We start from the raw sequence: 20,481 nt of genomic DNA on the forward strand, positions 1-20,481 counted from the left end.
CCGGGCCTGGTCCAGACTGTCTTGATTATTATAACTTTGTAGAATCCTGTTTTTCCTTGTTAGTGTTGTTTCAGGACAAAAAAAAAAAAAAAAAAAAGGAAAAGACTTGGGTGTGGTTATTTTTCTCAGATTTTGCTGAGCCGCTGACCATGCCTGGTTATGGAGGGGCAGCTTCTGCTGGAGCCTCTGTTTTTGGTGCTTCTGGATTGGATAACCAACCTCCAGAGGAAATCGTAGCTATCATCACCTCCATGGGATTTCAGCGAAATCAGGCTATTCAGGCACTACGAGCAACGGTGAGCATGAGAGACTGTGTGTGTGTGTGTGTGTGTGTGTGTGTGTGTGAATTTATTTCGGTAGCAGTTGAGACTTTCCAATGTACTTTGATCATTTTGATTCATGTTTGATTCTCTAACTGTGAATCTCATCATAGCCCATAAAGATTTATTTGCATATAATAAATATAAAGCTAAAATGAATGATTTTCACACAGAGAATAAGGAGATAATAAATCTGGGGTAATATGAGCAAACTGAAAGAAACTTGATATCATCTTGAATGTTTGTTAACAGAGTGTCAGAAATTTGACTTGGAGGCTGCTTGTGGCCCTAGAGGAAAGAGGGATGCATGAAATTCCATGTTCAGTAAGAAGTCCTTTAGGAGATAGAATGCTTTTCTGATACCAAGACCTTGGATAAATGTCTCTTAAAAGTCCTCATAGAAAACTGAATGGCTCCTTGGAATTCTCTGCTGCTGTTTCTCTCTGCAGAAAGAGAAGGTTCTTCTGGTAGCCATGAACTTCTTGATACCAAGAAACAAGGGACCCTGAAACTACAGGGTAGACGATTCCCTTCTGCAGTGCTGATATCTGTTTAATCTTGAGGGAAAGTACTTAAAAAACAAAACAAAACCCATCCTTCCTGGTCACACCATAATCCATTTTTGAGTAGGTATCTGCTCTCAATTACTTCTTGCCTATCCTGATGGGGTGCCTGCTAGGATCCGTTGCTGAGGTCACAGTGGCTCTTGATTGTCTCTCATGAGGATGTGACTAGGACAACCTGTCTCCCTTTAAGATGATTAAAATATCTCAACCAGAGTTTGTTTTACTTGGGGTGCTTTCTTGTGCTCCACTCATTTTATTTGCCTGTTTCATTAGAGGTTCTATATCTATACAAATTCTTCCTGCCAGTGATATCACAAGCTGAGAAAGATGGAAATATTTTAAGGTCAATTAGTTTGAAGTACATGGAGTTCAGTTTAAACAATTATACTTAACTAATCAGTGTTGTTGTCATTAATCAAGATATTAATCTTGTCTTTACTGGAATTCAAACATTTTACCAACATTCTAGGAGAGAAGCCTCTAACATAGTACCACACTGGCATCCCTCTATTATTCAAAGTTATCTGCAGAAAATACAGTTGGTAGAGAAGGTAGTGTGTGCAATTAAATTGGCTTTAAAAAGAGCTGCACTTAAACAAATGCCATACCCTTGGTTATTCCACACCTATTATTATCAGCATCTTCCTGGAGAAAGGCTGAGCTAACATTGATATAAGCTTTACAATGCTGATCTGCTGCTTAGAACTGTTTTCCAGTGAATCCAATTACAGATGTCAGCTGGGAGACTTGCAGAATGCCATGCCAACTGAATGTGCCTGTCATGCGGAGTCACAGCTTCTTACTCAGTGGCACTTAGGACTAATTAATTCAGGCCTCCTTCCCTATCTGCTTGACATCTAGTTGAAATGGTCAGGACATAGTGAGGCCTGAGGCTGCATGCATTGTAAAAATGTGTGTTTCTTTTTTGTTGTTAGAATAATAACCTGGAAAGAGCACTGGATTGGATCTTTAGCCACCCTGAGTTTGAAGAAGACAGTGATTTTGTGATTGAGATGGAGAATAATGCCAATGCAAACATTATTTCTGAGGCCAAGCCTGAAGGACCTAGAGTCAAGGATGGATCCGGAAGTAAGTTCTTGCCTTAGAGGCTGTCTGAGCAGTCAGGAGTATACATTCAGCTCATGCCTTTCCCTCCCACCACGACAAAGTCAAGCCTTTGCCATCATTCAAAAGTCAGCACAGATCCCATCTTCTTCGCTGTTTTTTTTTTTTTGAGACAGAGTCTCACACTGTTGCCAGGCTGGAGTGCTGTGGCGCGATCTCGGCTCACTGCAACCTCCGCCTCCCGGGTTCAAGCCATTCTCCTGCTTCAGCCTCCCAGGTAGCTGGGATTACAGGCACCTGCCACCACACCCAGTTAATTTTTGTATTTTTAGTAGAGACGGGGATTCACCATGTTGGCCTGGCTGGTCTCTATCTCCTGACCTCGTGATACGCCTGTCTCGGCCTCCCAAAGTGCTGGGATTACAGGCATGAGCCACCGCGCCTGGCCAGATCCCGTCTTCTTAGAAATGGTACAGTTTGCCACTTTGCATAGGCCCCGGTGATCTGATAAAGTCATGTCAGAATCATGTTGCTTGGTCATGTGTGTGCCTAAGTTGAGAGCCAACTTTGATTTTGTCTGTTCTTTTGAGGTAAAATTTCTTCATGGACCATGGGAGCTTTTGTCAAAAAGAGAACATTTGTTTTCATGGTAGTGTTTTTTGAGTAGTAGCAAAGTGGTCTCATCCTTGATCATATCCTTACCCGTACCAACTACTGATAATATCCTGAAGGGTTGTCTCAGGATGACAGGAAGAGGTGCCATAGGCCATTGTTCTGCCTTTTAATAGCAAACATTTATGTATGTCACTATGTGCCAGGCACTGTTCTAAGCACTTTGCATATCAACACTCATGTAATCCTCACTACAACTGATTTTACAGGTGAGAAAATAGAAGCACAGAGAGGTTGGGTACCTTGCCAAAGGCCACACAGCTCTTAAGAGATGGAGCCAAGATTCAAACCCAGAATCCTTATTCTTAACCTTTGTGATATCCTGTTTCTTGGGCTGTCATTGCCTGTAGAATAACATTCAGGCTCTTTAGCTTGGCATTCAGCATCTCCTCCAGTCAGATCCCAGGCCACCTGGTCTCCCAGTGTCACTTCTATACTCCCTATACCTGCAGCTGGGATGCCTGGGACTGTAGCCACACTCTTAGCCTACTTAGCTGTCAACAACTCTCTTCTCACTTAACCTGCAGACTCAGGTTAACCCCTATTTGTGAAATGAGCCTTCTCTCCCATCACTGCACACTAAAGTTCTCATCATTATTTAGAACTTGGCCACAGATTCCATTTCTCTGGTCTGCCTTCCTAGATCCTTGTCATAATCAGCTCATGCTTACCTCATATGCTAGTAATAATTATACCAGTATGAAAAATACTTACATTTGTGCCATCTTTAATCCTCACAGTAACCTTATGAGGTACATACCACTATTATCCCCATTTTACAGGCAAAGAACCTGAGATAGAGAAGGCTAAGTAGTAGCTTGTCAAGGTCTCATAGCTAGTGATGGATAGAACCTCCAGTGCAGGCAGTCTGCCTCCAGAGCCTGTGCCTGTAGCCACTGTAATGCATTGTTAGTTTTTTTTTGGAGACAGAGTCTCACTCCATCACCCAGGCTGGAGTGCAATGGTGCGATCTTGGCTCACTGCAACCTCCACCTCCCAGGTTCAAGCGATTCTCCTGCCTCAGCCTCCCGAGTAGCTGGAGGCTCGGGCCACCACGCTCCATTGTTAGTTCTTCTGTTGTTGGAGGTATCAAGTTGATCTTGCAATAAAATTACTTCTGTAGGTATTTGTGTCTCCCATTTGACTAGGAGCTTGCCCAGGACAGAGGCCATTTGGCTGTTATAAACTCATGGTGTCTAGCATGGTGCTAGACACATAGAAAGTACTGAGTAAATAACAGTTGTATTTAACTAAATCTACACTAGCAGCATTTGTTCCTATAATCATATAGTGGCAGATCTACTCATTAATGTTCTTTCCAGACCTAACATGTACGTATTGATATAGAGCTAGGGAGAGATGGTGGGAGGGAACTGTCTTTTTTTTTTTTTTTTTTTTAAATATAAAATAGGAATTTCATCACTAAAACTGTTTCAATGCCAACTGGATAAGAAAAGGATGAGATGTAGTTCTCCCAATTTCCGTATTCATTTAAAGTATCTGGTATTACTTTTCAGAAATTACTAGCTTGCCTAAAATATTTAAAGCTATAACAGACAGGTCACTCAATAATGCATGAGCAGGATTTATCATGTATTACACGTCCATCAGTTCACTGCTTCATTGATTTTCCATAATGGACTTTTCCTTGGAGAGGATGAGTCCTTGCGGAAGGAATTAACCACAAGATGGGGCTGTTGTAAAGCTGCCAAGGTTTGGTTGCAGAGGGAAGGCGGGTCTGATCTTTAGGGTTTCCTTTCTTCTGATGGAGCTTGGAGGCAGCAGCCACTCTCTCACAGATGGTCAGTAATGATAAAGAACAGCCACATCATTTCCTCAGGGCTTACTCTACCTCAGAGTGATCTGTAGATATTCCTGCCACTGCTGGATTTTCAGGTGCATCCTTGAATAGGATGCTGCCAGGCACCCTTTAAGGCACTATGGGTCAAACCCAAGGGATTGAGGGTGAGGGTAGCGAAGGAGCACTATGAGGTGCACTTAGAAATCGCATGCAAGATATGCAGGATATAAAGGCAGTAGTAGATGAAACATTTAATTATGAAGACAGAAAAGCAGAAACCTAATTTGCCAAATGCATTTTGAGTTTGATTTTACAGAACGACAAATGTTTTCAAAGTAGCTTCCCCCCAGCACTGTGTCTGGCCCATGGTGAGTGATCAGCAAATAACTGGTTGAATGAAGAATTAAGTGAATGCCAGGAGGTAATAGACTTTGATAGCATTTTTGCTGCTTCCACAAAGTTCTATATAGAAGGGTTGGCAGTGTACTACTATGTTACATTGCATGAATCAAAGGGAGGGAAAAACGTGACTTCCTGTACTTTACTATATTAGCACCCAAACTCATATTGTGAGTTGTTGCTTTCTTTTTCCTTTGTAAAAAAATTAACATTTATATTGAAGGATATATATTAATTATAGCAACTTAAGAAAATATAGATATATGAAAAGACAAAATTAAAAATTACAATCCTACTCCCCAGCAATAATGACAAAATAATGTTTTGTTTATATTCTCTAGACCTTTTTAGACAAACGTATAAAAATGAATATAAATCCAAGGTTGTTTAAATAGAACATTCTATTCTATACATTGCTATTTTGTGACTTGCTTTTCCTTTAATATAATTAACATGTGATTAACATGTCATGAGGCTATGATTAGGCTGTGAGTTATGTAAGTGTACATGTATATAAATCTATATTGTTGAACATATATTAACAATATTCTATTATAAACATGTACCATAGTTTACCTAATTCTAGGTTAATTAGGTATCATTTAAATAAAAGACCGCATTATTACAGAAAGAGTTTCAAATAATGAAGCTATTTCCACATTCAGAAGATGACCACTATGATTTTTAAATAATGTTTTGTTTTTTTTTTGAGACAGAGTTTTGCTCTGTTCCCCAGGCTGGAGTGCAGTGGCATGATCTCGGCTCACTGCAACCTTTGCCTCCCGGGTTCAAGTGATTCTCATGCCTCAGCCTCTCAAGTAACTGGCATTACAGGCATGCACCATCATACCTGGCTAATTTTTTGTATTTTTAGTAGAGACGGAATTTCGCCATGTTGCCCAGGCTGGTCTCCAACTACTGAGCTCAGGCAGTCTGCCCACCTCTGCCTCTCGGAGTGTTAGGATTACAGGTGTGAGCCACTGCGCCCGGCCAAATAATGAGTTTCTTAAAGGATGAATCCAATTCACAGAAGTACAGCATATACCTAATGTAATCCCTATCCAGGGAATAAAAGCTTGTTCAGCATTTTCCTCCTTCCATCCCTTCCTTCTTTCCTTCTTCTACTAAAAATAATATTGTGATAAACAACCTTGGGCCTTCATTTGATTATTTGTTAATGGTAAGTTTCTGGAAGGGAAGTTTGTGAGTGAAAAATACATATTTTTAAGGTTTTAATGCAGATAACCATCACATGACCCTCCATAAACACAGCAGGGGGCCACATCCTGGTCACACTGGTGACTCTCCGGTTTCCCCAGCCTTCCCCAGCAGTGCTTTTGGTTGAGTGCTTTTATATTTTTTGTACTTTTATTGCCTAGTTGTTTTTCTTCTCGTGTTAACAGCTTCTTTATTTCCTTTGGCCAGTTTCCCACTTTTATTGAGGTTGTCAGCTTTCTTTTATTGATTTTTATGAGCGTTTCATGTACTGTAGATTAGTTTGGGACTACCTGATCACTTTACAATATTGAGTTTTTCTAGCCAGAAACATATGCTTCTCCTTTGATTTATTCACCCCTGTTCTAACTCTTGCAAAGCTGTATGGTTTTCTTCATAACTATGCTGGGCATTTCTAGTTTAGTTATATCTCAAAATTACATTTTCACAGTTACTTATGAATACAAATTTTCCCCATTGTATATTAAACATTATTGCTACTAAATTATATAAAGGTACCGATTTTGTAATTGGCCATTCTCTAGGGGTTTGACTGGCATTACATTAAATTTATAGGTTAACCTGGGAAGGTGTGTGTTCTGTTTAGCTAGGTTGTTTAAATTCCCAAGTCATTTCTTTTTACTTTTTCTGGTTGGTGAATTGACTGAGATATATGACTTGAGAATTTTTTTTTTTTTTGAGATGGAGTCTCACTCTGTCGCCAGGCTGGAGTGCAGTGGCGCCATCTCAGCTTACTGCAACCTCCGACTCCCTGGTTCAAGCTACTCTCCTGCCTCAGCCTCCCGAGTAGCTAGGATTACAGGCACGTGCCACCACACCCAGCTAATTTTTGTACTGTTTTTAGTAGAGATGTGGTTTCACCATGTTGGCCAGGATGGTCTCGATTTCCCGACCTTGTGATCCGCCTGCCTTGGCCTCCCAAAATGCTGGGATTACAGGCGTGAGCCACCGCACCCAGCCGAGAATATTGAATACAATTAAAGGGTAGGGGTAATTGGTGTTTGAGGAACCAAAACAAACAAAATAAAAACAACCTCAGTTTTCAGGGTTTTAAGTGGCAGGAAGTCCAAGACAAATCTGTCTAAGCAAAAAGGGAAATATTTTCTCATGAAAGCTGGCAAGTCCTGGGGGAACTGGGCTGCAGGCCTGCCATGATTCAGGACTCAAACCCTTTTAGCCGGATGGGCCCCTTGGCTCTGCTTCCTCTAGGTTGGTTCCAGTCCCAGACAGGCTCTCCCTAATGGCACGAGATGGCTGCTGCGCCTCCCACAACTATATCTTTCCAGGTTAAAATCTAGCTGAGTCTTGTCCCAGAGTTCTCAGCAAAGGTCCTGAGAGCCTGAGACTCTGTGAGACTCCGTCATGTGCCCTGTCCTACTCCAAGTCACTGAGGCAGGTTGATTCAGGCCTGCATTATGGGCTTCACTCCTAGAACCCGAGGGTGGAGACATCTTCCATCCTCTCACCTGAGCTGAGAAGGGACGGGTTTATCTCCTTCAAGCACTGGTTCAAGTGTGGTTTGGACCAGTAGAATCACCTGAGAACTTGTTAGGACTTACATTGCCCCACTTCAGATCTGCTGAATTAGGAACGCTGGGCAAGGCCCAGTAATCTGTGTTTTAACAGGACATCCAGGTGATTCTGATGCAGCTTAAACTTGAGAATTACCACCTTAAAAGCAGTGTTAGGTTACTGTTGCTTTAAGAAGGAGGGGCGTGGCTACTGGGACTTTGTCACACCAGGTTAACACTGAAATAATAAGGTAGGTGTTATGAAGTGGAAAAAAGCGATTATTACAAGGATAGGGATTAAAGAAGCACATGTATCAAATTTTTCATTTTAGGAATATGTTAATTAAAAATCACTGTTTCCATTTTCCTGAATGAGGAAGTAATGCTATTGCACGAAACGATTATTTAAATGGCATCTAATTTGTTTAAAAAGGTTAGTGCTATTAACACTTGATGAAATAGTGGCTGTCGTTTCCTGAGTGCCTCCTCTGTGCCAGGCACTTCCTCGACCACTTTTCCTTCGCTGCTTATAGGGAGGTATTCTGATGAGGAAGTGGTGACAAGCTAAGTGGTTTGCTAGTGGTAGAACCAGGTTAGAATTCAGGCCTGTTTGATTTTGAAGGCTGTGCAGTTTTTCCTTTATCCCCGATTGAGTCATCTTATTTCACATTTTGTATTGGAATGGAGGTGAGAGTCTATTTTCTACCATGTTCTGCACATTTCAGGGCTAGCACCTAACTTTCTGTTGAGTTTTTTAAAACTTCAAAGCTAGAAATCAAGCCGTCACTCTGACCTATCTGGGCTTCTGCTATGTGCAAAATCATTTCTGTTTTCATGTTTCACTTAGTGAGCATTTAATTTTTCTTAAGAAAAGAACTTACTGATTGCCAGTGAAATTAACATGTGATTAGGCTGTGACTACTCAGAACCTGCTCTGGCTCCTTCAGCCACTTTGGTGTAATGGTTTAGATGTCTCTGATGCTGCTGAGATTTTCCAGCCAGGGAGCAGAGAGGCATTCATTTGCATAACGCTGGGGTTCCTAAGGTGCTGAGCTCCCTAAGGAATGCCACCCAGAAGAGGATCTAGAGGGCAAAAGGTGCAGCTCCCCAGGGAAGCTAAGCCCCAGTGGTCGACTGGAAAGTCACGTAGACACTTCATGCCACTGGTGCTAATTCTCCTCCCACTTAGCACTTGTTGCAGTTCCTAATTTTTTCAGCGGTGCCGTTGAAAGTTAAGAGGCAGCCACTCTTGAGTAAACTAATTTACACTGGACAATTTACACAGGACAAATGATGGAGAACTATTAGACTTGGAAGGAAGTGTATGCCTTTTGGAGCATTCGGCATTGTAACAGAGAGACTGGTAATTTTGAGCTGGCTAGGGTTGGGGGAAGCAATTCGTAGACCCTTTACAATTCTGTTGCTATCAGCTGCCTTCCAATGTTATTGATTTACCTAGGTCTGTCTTCTCTTTTTGAGAATTCAGAAATTTCTGAAAGCTCCAAATACTCCTCCCTCCCAAACTGTTTTTTTCTCAGAGAGGGCATGAGGGAAATCAAGCTGTTGGAGAGATTGAACTTGTTGTATATTGCGCTTGATATACTTTGGCTGTTTGTCCCCTCCAAATCTCATGTTGATATGCAAACCCCATTGTTGGAGGTGGGACCTGGTGTGAGGTGTTTGGGTCATGGGAGTGGATCCCTCATGAATACCTTGTGGGGGAAAAGCATATCCCAGATAAATACCCAGATATTGGGTGCTTATGAGGCAAATGTTAGTAAGTTGGCAATTTTATTTCCCCCGCTTTGTACAGAGGGAGTTAGAGATAGGCAATGACACACATTAATCAAGTAAAGACCATTGGATGAGAACCCATTTTCTCTCACCAGAGGAGTGCAGTGCCTCTGGGGTCTTGATAGTTATTTTAGGGAGTCTTTTGATGTCTCTGTGTTCTGAGCACTCTCTGTAGACTAACTAAATAATGTGTCATGCCCTGATGAGATACTGCTGCTTTGTAAATATTTTAGATGCTATAATGACTTACAAAATTAAATTCATGTAAAGACACTTCTGAATCCAGAGTTGCTTTTGGTCATTACACTTGTTAAAGCATAATTTTCCAAAAGGCAAGATCATGACTTTGAGGTAAATGTAAAATGAACACATATCACAGATTTTAAAAAACTCATTAACTAATGAGAGAATCAGTCAGATGTTATTACTGGTTTAAAAACATTTGTGGAACTAGGATATTTAAAGACAATTTAAAAAAGAAATGTTAGAATGAGATTGCCAGGTTAGATTAAAAATTAGTCAGTGTCTTTCAGGACCATAAATCCTTGAAATAATTATTTTACCAGTTTATACCCCAGTTTATAAATCTATACATCCTTGAGGATATGTGTTCTACTGGACAGAATTTTTTTGTATCTTTACTAGATAAAAATCTACAAGTTAGCAGGTAACATCACTAAGTATGAGATCTTTAATCAGTAGTGTATTAGTAGTTTTATAGTCATTGCTGTAAGAGAATACCTGAGAGTGGGTAATTTATATTAAAAAAAGAGGTTTGTTTGGCTCATAGCTCTTCAGAGTCTACAAGAAGCACAGTGCTGGATCTGCTTTTGAAGAGGCCTTAGGAAGCTTTCAGTCAACGGAAGGCAAACGAGGAGCGGGCGTGTCACATGGCGAGAGAGAGAACAAGCGAGAGGGAAGAGGTGTCATGTTTTCTTTAAACAGCCTCTTCTCCTTTGAACTAATAGAGTGAGAACTCACTCATTACCAGGAGAGGGCACCAAGGTATTCATGAGGGATCCACCCCCGTGTCCCAAATACCTCCCATTATGTCCGGAATTGGTGGGTTCTTGGTCTCACTGACTTCAAGAATGAAGCTGCGGACCCTCGCGGTGAGTGTTACAGTTCTTAAAGATGGTGTGTCCAGAGTTTGTTCCTTCTGATGTTCTGACATGTTCAGAGTTTCTTCCTTCTGGGGGGTTCATGGTCTCACTGGCTTCAGGAGTGAAGTTGCAGATCTTCACGGTGAGTGTTACAGCTCTTAAGGCTGCACGTCTGGAGTTGTTCGTTCCTCCTGTCTGGAGTTGTTCATTCCTCCCGGTGGATTCGTGGTCTTGCTGGCCTCAGGAGTGAAGCTGCAGACCTTTGCGGTGAATATTACAGCTCATAAAGGCAGTGCGGACCCAAAGGGGGAGCAGCAGCAAGATTTATTGCAAAGAGCAAAAGAACAAAGCTTCCACAGTGGGGACGGGGACCCAAGCAAGTTGCCACTGTTGGCTCAGGCAGCCTGCTTTTATTCCCTTATCTGACCCCACCCACATCCTGCTGATTGGCCCATTTTACAGAGAGCCGATTGGTCCATTTTACAGAGAGCTGATTGGTCTGTTTTGACAGGGTGCTGATTGGTGCGTTTACAATCCCTGAGCTAGACACAGAGTGCTGATTGGTGTATTTACAATCCTCTAGCTAGACATAAAAGTTCTCCAAGTTCCCACTAGATTAACTAGAGCACTGATTGGTGCGTTTACAAACCTTGAGCTAGACACGGTGCTGATTAGGGTGTTTACAAACCTTTAGCTAGACACAGAGTGCTGATTGGTGTGTTTACAATCCTTTAGCTAGACACAAAAGTTCTCCAAGTCCCCACTAGATTAGCTAGATACAGAGTGCTGATTGGTGCATTTACAAACCTTGAGCTAGACGCAGAGTGCTGATTGGTGCATTTACAATCCTTTAGCTAGACATAAAGGTTCTCGAAGTCCCCACCAGATTAGCTAGACACAGAGTACTGATTGGTGCATCCATGAACCCCAAGCTAGACACAGAGTGCTGATTGGTGCATATACAATCCTCTGGCTAGACATAAAAGTTCTCCAAGTCCCCACCTGACTCAGGAGCCCAGCTGGCTTTGCCTAGCGGATCCTGTGCCAGGGCCGTGGGTGGAGCTGCCTGCCAGTCCCGCGCCACGCACCTGCACTCCTCAGCCCTTGGGCGGTCACTGGGACTGGGTGCTGTGGAGCAGGGGGCGGTGCCTCTCCGGGAGGCTTGGGCCATACAGGAGCCCACCGTGGGGGGGGCTCGGGCATGGCAGGCTGCAGGTCCCAAGGCCTGCCCTGCAGGGAGGCAGCTGAGGCCTGGTGAGAATTCGAGTGCAGTGCCGGCGGGCTGGCACTGCTGGCAGACCTGGCGCCCCCTCCGCAGATGCTGGCCTGGGTGCTAAGCCCCTGACTGCCAAGCCCACGCCCACCCGGAACTCAGCGCTGGCTCGCGAGCATTGTGCGCAGCCCCAGTTCCCGCCTGTGCCTCTCCCTCCACACCTTCTTGCAAGCAGAGGGAGCTGGCTCCAACCTCAGCCAGCCCAGAGAGGGGCTCCCACAGTGCAGCGGTGGGCTGAAGGGCTCCTCAAGAGTGGCCAGAGCAGATGCCGAGGTCGAGGAGGTGCTGAGAGCGAGCAAGGGCTGCCAGCACATTGTCACCTCTCACCACCAGGTCCCACCTCCAACATTGGGGGTCACATTTCAACATGAGATTTGGAGGGGACAAACATCCAAACTATATCAAGTAGTAAATAGTGAGATGAACTAAGTTCATCCCCCTAGATCAGGAGCCAGCAACTTTTTTCTCTAATGAACCAGATAATAAATGTTTCAGGTTTTGTGGGCCATATACATGTCTGTCTCATATTCTTCTCCCCTTTCTTCTCCTTGGCAGTACAGAAACAGGTTGTGGGCCAGATCTGGCTAATGGGTCACTTGCCAATCCCTCCCCTAGATAATCTTTGGGTGGCCTTACCTCTATATGACATTGAAAGGGTATGCTGCCCACCTCTTTCACCTTCCAAGTTTCATAAACTTTTTAAAAACAGTCCTTTCTCAAATAACAAAATCAAAGAGTACAGTTGCTGTTAGGTTGGGTAGGGATGGTAGTGTTAACATTTGATGTTAAAAAATCTTCTTATTAGCAAGATTGGGAAGATTTTCCTGGAGTTCAAAAAGGACAAGTTTTGTGGGGAGGAGGAATGTTAGTTTCAGACACAGTTCAACTCTGCCCATTTGGAGGGACACTGTCCACTAGATGTGAGACATAGTGGTTTTGTCAATTTTGTCTAATTCTTCCAGGTACTTTGAAGGTTTTTCTGTTGAAAGTTTTTCTAACATTTTTGAAATGTTAGAAATTCCTTTTTAAGTAAATAGAAAAGGCAGCTTGAGATGAGATAAACATTTCAAAATTTTGACTTTCATCAGAAAAACTTAAATATTTTTTAGTGTGTGTTTTTTTGGAGTGTGTTTTAGAGTGCTTTTTTTTGGGGGGGGAGGACATCTCTGGGAACTTAGAGAAGAATCAACAGTAGCTTCTCTCTCTTGTGAATTCACCTTGACTTTCTCTTTGGAGACAAATATAAATTGAGATTTATTACCTGTTTAGTTTTTGCAAATGTGTTGAGAGAGATTCTCTTTTGTTGTTGTTTCCTAGCAGGAGGTCGTGAATAATGCATGGAGCAGTTGCTTATATTGATAAACATGGTTAATTTAAATAATAGGACTAAGATTTATGCTAACCTTTTAAATTTCATTTTTGTGGTTCTGAGTATGTACATGGGTTGTTTTTAAACAAAGAGAGGAAAATGCTTTTGGAGGGGGCTTAGTGACATCTTTGGATATGTTGGGATGTATGGATTTGTCCTTTTTCTGTGTCTTGTCTGTTTTGTCAACCCATTGGCTGTGTTGGTATCTGTGCTGTGTTTCACTGATGTGACCCTGTCTTATGGTGGGAAGTGCTCAGTCAACACTCTGTTGAATTGCTGAAGCCATTGTTTTGCAGGACATCCTTGTGGGGAAAAGCGTTGATTGGGGTATTGTATCCTCTCTCTCTCTCTTTTTTTTTTTTTTCTTTTTTGAGACAGGGTCTCACTCTGTCGCCCAGGCTGGAGTACAGTGGTGTGATCTCTGCTCACTGCAGCCTCGACCCCCTGGGCTCCAGCAATTCTCTCACCTCTGTCTCCAGAGTAGCTGCGACTACAGGTGCACGCCACCATGCCTGGCTAATTTTTTTCTATTTGTAGAGACGGGGTTTTGCCATGTTGCCCAGGCTGGTCTCAAACTCCCGAGCACAAGCAATCCATCCACCTTGGCCTCCCAAAGTGCTGAGATTACAGGCGTTTGCCACCATGCCTGGCCTGTATCCTCTCTTCATTTCATGAAAATTCTTAGAGAGCAGCCACATTTTTGGGAGAGCAGCACTCTGTCTCTTAAATTTAAGATTAGGAATTTGATATGCAATTATTCCAAAAGGGCTTAAAAAGCCGAGAGGGGCCAAGAAACACAAGGATCTCAGCTCACTCCCTTTCTTGCTTACATAGGGAGGTAAAGGTGGGTTCTTAGTGTGGGAGACAGAACTGGAGGGCAGACAAGGGTAAGGTGCCTGGATCACTGTTTCAAAAAATAAATACCAGGCAAAATGATTATCATTTACAACTGTTTTTGCCTGGCTTCTGATTTCAAACCTGGGATTTTTTTCTTTTCTTTTTTTTTCAGTTAATGTGATAGCTAGCAACAGAAATTTAGTTAATCATGGGAAAGGCAATCTTCTCTGTTTCATTTCTGATTAAATAATTATTTCACCAGTTTATACCCCAATTTATACTTTGCTGGGGGTTTACAAAAATATATACACTGTAAGAAGATACAAAACAAGTGAGGAAATGAAGTGAAAGGAGTCATTCCTTCCTTCATTTATTTATACATTTAACAGATACTTATTAAGTACCTACAGTGTGCAAAGCACTGTTCTCTGTGCCTGAATACTCAGTAAACAAAACAAACTCCCTGTCCTTACGGAGCCTATTCTAGCCTGGGGTAAAAGCTAATAGACAATAAATACATGCACAAGTAAGAATGTGACATGGCGGCTGGGCATGGTGGCTCACAACTGTAATCCCAGCACTTTGGGAGGCCGAAGTGGGTGGATTACCTGAGGTCAGGCATTCGAGACCAGCCTGGCCAGCATGGCAAAACCCCATCTCTACTAAAAATACAAAAAAAGCCGGGCATAGTGGCGCGTGCCTGTAGTCCCAGCTACTCGGGAGGTTGAGGCAGGAGAATTGCTTGAATCCGGGAGGCGGAGGTTGCAGTAAGCCGAGATCACGCCATTGCATTCTAGCCTGGGTAACAAGAGTGAAACTCTGTCTCAAAGAAAAAAAAAAAAAGACTGCGACACGGCAGGTGTTACTTTCTGCTGTATGGACAGGAAAGCAGGATAAGGGAAACGGGAGCAACACAAGAGAGGGCGGGGGTGGAAGGAGGGTTACTATTTATAAGGAAGGTTCAAGAAGGCCTCTCTGATGAGGTGACATTTGGACCTGAGATCTCAATGAAGTGATGAGGGAGTCACATGACATCTGAAAAAAGAGAGTTTCAGAAAGAAAGAGCAGTAGGTATAAAGGCTTGAAGATATAACAGCTTGAAGGTCAGGGCTTGCCAAGCATGTTTGAGGAGCAGCCAGGAGGCCAAGGTAGCTGGACCAGAGTAAGGGGGATGAGGGGAGGAGGTAAGGGGATTTCACAGGCCACTGCAAGAGTGACATTTTACTCAGAGATACAGAGAGCCACTGGAGGGTTTTGGGGGCTGAGTAATGACCACAATTTGACTCCCATTAAAAAAAAAAAGACTAATGGGCCTGGCACCGTGGCTCATGCTTGTAATTCCAGCACTTTGGGAGGCTGAGATGGGCGGATCATGAGGTCAGGAGATTGAGACCATCCTGGCTAACACGGTGAAACCCTGTCTCTGCTAAAAATACAAAAACATTAGCCAGGCATGGTGGCACATGCCTGTAACACCACTTGGGAGGCTGAGGTAGGAGAATCACTTGAAGCCGGGAGGTGGAGGTTGCAGTGAGCCGAGATCACGCCACTGGACTCCAGACTGGGTGACAGAGTGAGACTCCATGTCAAACAACAACAACAAAAAAAGAGAACAACAGAGTGCAGCCAGAAAGGCAGCCACGCCCTCGCACGTTCATGGGGAACCTGGCGCTAAACCATTGGTAGATGACCTGCTTCTGGGTCGGGGTTTCATACATAGCAGAGCAGCTCCCTTGGTGCAATCTATTGAAAGTCAGCCTTTGACACAAGGGTTTGTAAAAAGAAAAAAAAAAGAAAGAAAGAAAAAAAAAAACCACTCTGGCAGCTATGGTGAGAATAGTTGATGGAGGAAAGGGAGGAAGCAGGGAGTCCAATTAAGAGGCCATTATAATAATTCAGACAAGATATTATGGTGACTTGGATGAGGGGTTACAAGTGGAGATTGTATGAAGCATTTGGATTCTAGATACAGGATTTGCTGATGGATTGGACTTTGTCTTGCTGATAAAGGGTGTGAGAGAGAAAGCAAGATTTTGTCCTGAGTTACTGGAAGAATGGAATTGCCATTGACTGAGATAGATAAGGCTGAGGGGAGAATGATCAGCAAACTAGGAAGGGAAGAGCTCTTCCTCAACATGATAAAATGTATCTACAAAAACCCCACAGTTCACCTTACACTTAATGTGAAAGACTGAATGCTTTCCTCCTAAGATCAGGAAGAAGATAAAGATGCCCCCTTTTGACACTTCTGTTTAACATTGTACAGGAGGTTCTAGCCATTGCAGTTAGGCAAGAAAAAGAAGTAAAAGTTATTTGGATTATCAAGGAAGAAGTAAAACTGTCTCTATTTGCAGATGACATGATCTCATATATAGAAAGTCCAGAGGAATCGACTAAAAAACGGTTAGAACTAACAAATGAGTTCAGCAAGGTTGCGGGAAACAAGATCAATATACAAAATCAAATTATATTTCTATACACTAACAATGAACATTCCAGAAATGAAATTAAGAAAACAATATGATTTACTGCCATAAGACTAACATGATATCAGCCAGAGAGAGAGAGAGAGAGAGAGAGAGAGAGAGAGAAAGAGAGTCTGGATAGAGTGGGGAAGAAGAAGATTTGAACCCCAGATGACCAAAATTCAAAGGTCAGGGAGATGAAGGGAAGCAGTAAGGCAGTAAGGCAGCTGTACAACCAAGAGAGTCATGTCCTGGAGGCAAGTATTTGAGAATGGAGGTCATCAACAGTATGTGATGCTGCTGAAGAGTGAGTAAGATGAGGACTAGGGATTGATAGCTGAGTAAGTTGAATGAGCCTGAGTGAAAAGCAGGAGAGAAAGAATGAGAGACAGAGGGGTAGAAGAAAAGCTCTGTCCAGAACCAATAATTTTTTTGGAAAATGTAGTAAAAGTGGAGCACTAGCAAAATCAATATGCAAGCCCATTTTTTTCCTTATTAAATTCAATAGACATACATTTTACTCTCATTTACTCTAAAGTCTTGTAAATGTGCTGTCTCAGTTTCCATACTACCTCATTGTAGTCTGTAACGGTTTGCTGAGTGGACTGGTACTTGTCCATGGAAGCTACTTTGGCAACATGAACTAAAATGGATTCAACATGGATATCATAGAGTACTGGGCCTGATGCAAGAGGTACCTGTTAGAGAATAAACATTGGTCTCACCCTCTCAGAGGCCATATATCTCTTTGTTCAGAAAACATGAAGCCTGAAGTTTGGTCCCACATAAGTTATAATCATGAGCAAGTGAAAAATCTTGCACAAAGCATTATCCTTTTCTATAAATGATGACAGCTATCTGCTCTCTTCCTCATAGTTTTGACATTTGTTTGGTATTTCAGTCTGAATTGCTCATTTAAGTTTTATACAACCCTGCAAAGTGGGTGGATTTTTTTTTTTAAATCCCCATAAAGAAACAGGCTCAGAAAGAGGAAACAACTTGTCCACCTTCGTGCTATTTGGAAGTGATGGAGCCAGGACTACCCTTTTAGATCCATAAGCTTGCCACCAGACCGGGCTGTGGGATTTTTTGAATCCCTTTCCACATTTGAATTTAACATCAGCTGTGCTTTGATAATTTATGTCCTATTTTTGTGATCACAAATTTGCAGGTTGAGTTTAGTGTCACTCTGAGTATGTGTGTGTTGTCAACATAGCAAGGTAAATAGACCTTGTCTTTCAAATCTAAACAGTTGCTGGATTATACTATGGTTGGTTTTAAATTCTAACCAGAAGTGCTCTTCATTCTGGAAATGCTGCCTTGTAACTGAGTTGTTTCCTCTTTCACAGCATATGAGCTATTTGCATTCATCAGTCACATGGGAACATCCACAATGAGTGGTCATTACATTTGCCATATCAAAAAGGAAGGAAGGTGAGTCATTTTTAGAAGGTAAATGATAGCTGTGATTTATTGAGTACCTACTATATGCCAGGCACTCTCCTAGGTACATTGTATGTGATCTCATTTGGTTCTCACATTGGTCTTGTAAAGGGTATACTGTTAACGCCCTTTTACACATCAAGACACCGAGACTCAGGGAGGCTGAATAGCTTGACCTTAGCTAGTAAGTAGCTGTGTCAGAGCTGGTATTCAAAGCCACTTTCAACTATCATACCAAGGTGACCTCCCAAAATAAAGATGCATCCTGCAGCAGAATGTATGCTGTAATTGGAACCTCCCTAGGATTGCCATATTTAGCCAACAAAAGGAAACAAGACAAGAAAAACCAGGATGCCCTATTAAATTTGAATTTCAGATAAATAATGAATAATTTTTTAGTATAAATAAATTTCAAATATTCTATGTCCCAAATATTATATGGGGCATGCTTCTACTGAAATTTCTTATTGCTTACCTGATACTCAGATGTAACTGGGTAACCTGTGTTTTATCTGGCAGCTCTAAACCTTCAGTGCTTTGCCTTGCTACAGCCTTGCAGTTGGCTTCTCAGCCTTCTTAAGTAGAATTGTTAAGTGTGTGGTGAACCGGAAATGAGACAGTTGTGGAATGAAAGGCTGCTGCTTTCTTCAGAACCTTCTCCCTGGGCTGGATCCCTACAGGCCCCACTGGTGCCCTTCCTGCAGCTCTGAACTGAGTAGCCTGTGAGTTGGCACTTCTGCTTGAGGGCAGTGCTCAGGCCATGTGGATGCTGGAGAAATGCCTGAGTGTGGCCTCTTGCTCCATGGCTCCCACTGCACGAGTGGCCATTTCCCAACTGGACTCCATTGTGTTCTTTTGTGGTGTGTCTTTTAGTTTTGTCTTCTTAACTTGATAAAATAGTTGAGCACAGGAATTTATCTCTTTTTTTTTTTTAAGATGGAATTTCACTCTTATTGCCCAGGCTGGAGTGCGATGGCACAATCTCAGCTCATTGCAACCTCTGCCTCCCAGATTCAAGCGATTCTCCTGCCTCAGCCTCCCAAGTAACTGGGATTACAGGCATGTGCTATCATGTCCGGCTAGTTTTGTATTTTTAGTAGAGATGGGGTTTCACTATGTTGGTCAGGCTGGTCCCAAACTCCTGACCTCAAGTGATCCACCCGCATTGGCCTCCCAAAGTGCTGAGATTACAGGTGTGAGTCACCACACCCAGCTGGGACTTAATCTTTGTAGTGAATTGTTTTTATTACAAACACGATAGCTCTTTTAAAAGCACTTTATGGAATGAAGTCAAAGGAAATAAAGTAAAAATGCTTTTTAAAAGAAAAGTAGCTTAATTATAATTTTAAAAGCAATAAAATTCATTGTAAATAATTTATAAATATAAAAATATACAAAGAATATGTACCCTGGAAGCCTAACAATAACCATTGTCTACATTTTGATATGCTTTTCTTTGTTTTATTGTCTCACTGGAAGAAAGTGTATATATGTCTATATACACACATATTACATATAAATAAACACATGTATTTACAACTTAACTAAAAGCTTAAAGTATGTGCAGAGTGCATACAATTTTTTAACCAGTAATTTCCCATTTCATATTATATCATGGTTATTTTCTCACTTCGCCAAATATTCTTTGAAGAAATTTTAATAGTTCTATAATAGTTCACTGCATGGATTTTTTTAAAATTCTGATTTTAAGCTAGCTTTATACCTAAGACTGAAATAAGCATTGTTGTACATAATTCTTTGACTCAATTTCTCAGGCTATCTATGGAATTCTATAAAGGGAATTATGGGATCAAAGGTTAAAATGTTTGGAGGTTCCTGATACATTTTAGTAACTACTTTTTGATTGAGCTTAAGAATCAAAAAGCAGTTGTAGCTGGGTATGATGGCGTGTGCCTGTGTTCCCAGCTACTCCGGAGACTGAAACGAGAGGATCCCTTGAGCCCAGGAGTTCGAAGCTTCAGATTGTGCTACCGTACTCCAGCCTGGGGAATAGAATGAGGCCCTGCCTCTTAAAAAAAAAGAAAGCAGTTGTGATTCCCTACCAGCATTCTGTCCCTTTTTATACAACGAACTTGAGTATAGTACCTTAAAACATCATGGTTAAGTGTTGTGCGCCGCCATATGATTTGGTAACTTCTTTCTGTAAAGTTTCCTGGAACTGACTTAAATCCATCAAATGTTTCTGTCTTGTTTTCAGATGGGTGATTTACAATGACCACAAAGTTTGTGCCTCAGAAAGGCCCCCTAAAGACCTGGGCTACATGTACTTTTACCGCAGGATACCAAGCTAAACCTCAAACATAAAAATTGGCGAGAAGAAGCCATACGCCTTTTTAATTTGCCAAAAAAAAAAAAAAAGAAGAAGAAGTTGAAACAACCAGACATGAAGGAATATATGGGGTATTTATAGTTTATTTAAAGAGCACGATCAGTTGATACCTTCTGAAATAGAACTGAGAAGAAATTTCTATTAGTGATGATACACTATTATATTGTAGATAGTTTTTATAAATGTTCAAAAAGATGATGATATTTAAAAACAAAAAAAGTATTCATATTGCTGGTGGAGGATCTGCCATCAGCACATCAAAAATGGGGATGTGCCC

General features: G+C 41.9%; 1 protein-coding gene across 6 annotated transcripts in view; it reads left to right on the top strand.

Annotated features, from left to right (window-relative positions):
• Positions 1–20,242, top strand: part of USP13 (ubiquitin specific peptidase 13) — a 129,764-nt gene extending 109,522 nt beyond the window's left edge. For all 6 annotated transcript variants that reach the window (XM_063722356.1, XM_024245131.3, XM_024245132.3 and 3 more), the window contains 4 exons: positions 130–296; positions 1,822–1,975; positions 17,761–17,845; positions 20,073–20,242. In XM_063722356.1, the coding sequence (XP_063578426.1) occupies positions 130–296; positions 1,822–1,975; positions 17,761–17,845; positions 20,073–20,166 (500 nt within the window). In that variant the 3' untranslated portion in view covers positions 20,167–20,242. The remainder of the gene's footprint in view (positions 1–129; positions 297–1,821; positions 1,976–17,760; positions 17,846–20,072) is intronic.
• Positions 20,243–20,481: the final 239 nt, after the last annotated feature.

This window comes from Pongo abelii, chromosome 2 (genome assembly GCF_028885655.2).
Source record: "Pongo abelii isolate AG06213 chromosome 2, NHGRI_mPonAbe1-v2.0_pri, whole genome shotgun sequence".
Taxonomy (NCBI): domain Eukaryota; kingdom Metazoa; phylum Chordata; class Mammalia; order Primates; family Hominidae; genus Pongo; species Pongo abelii.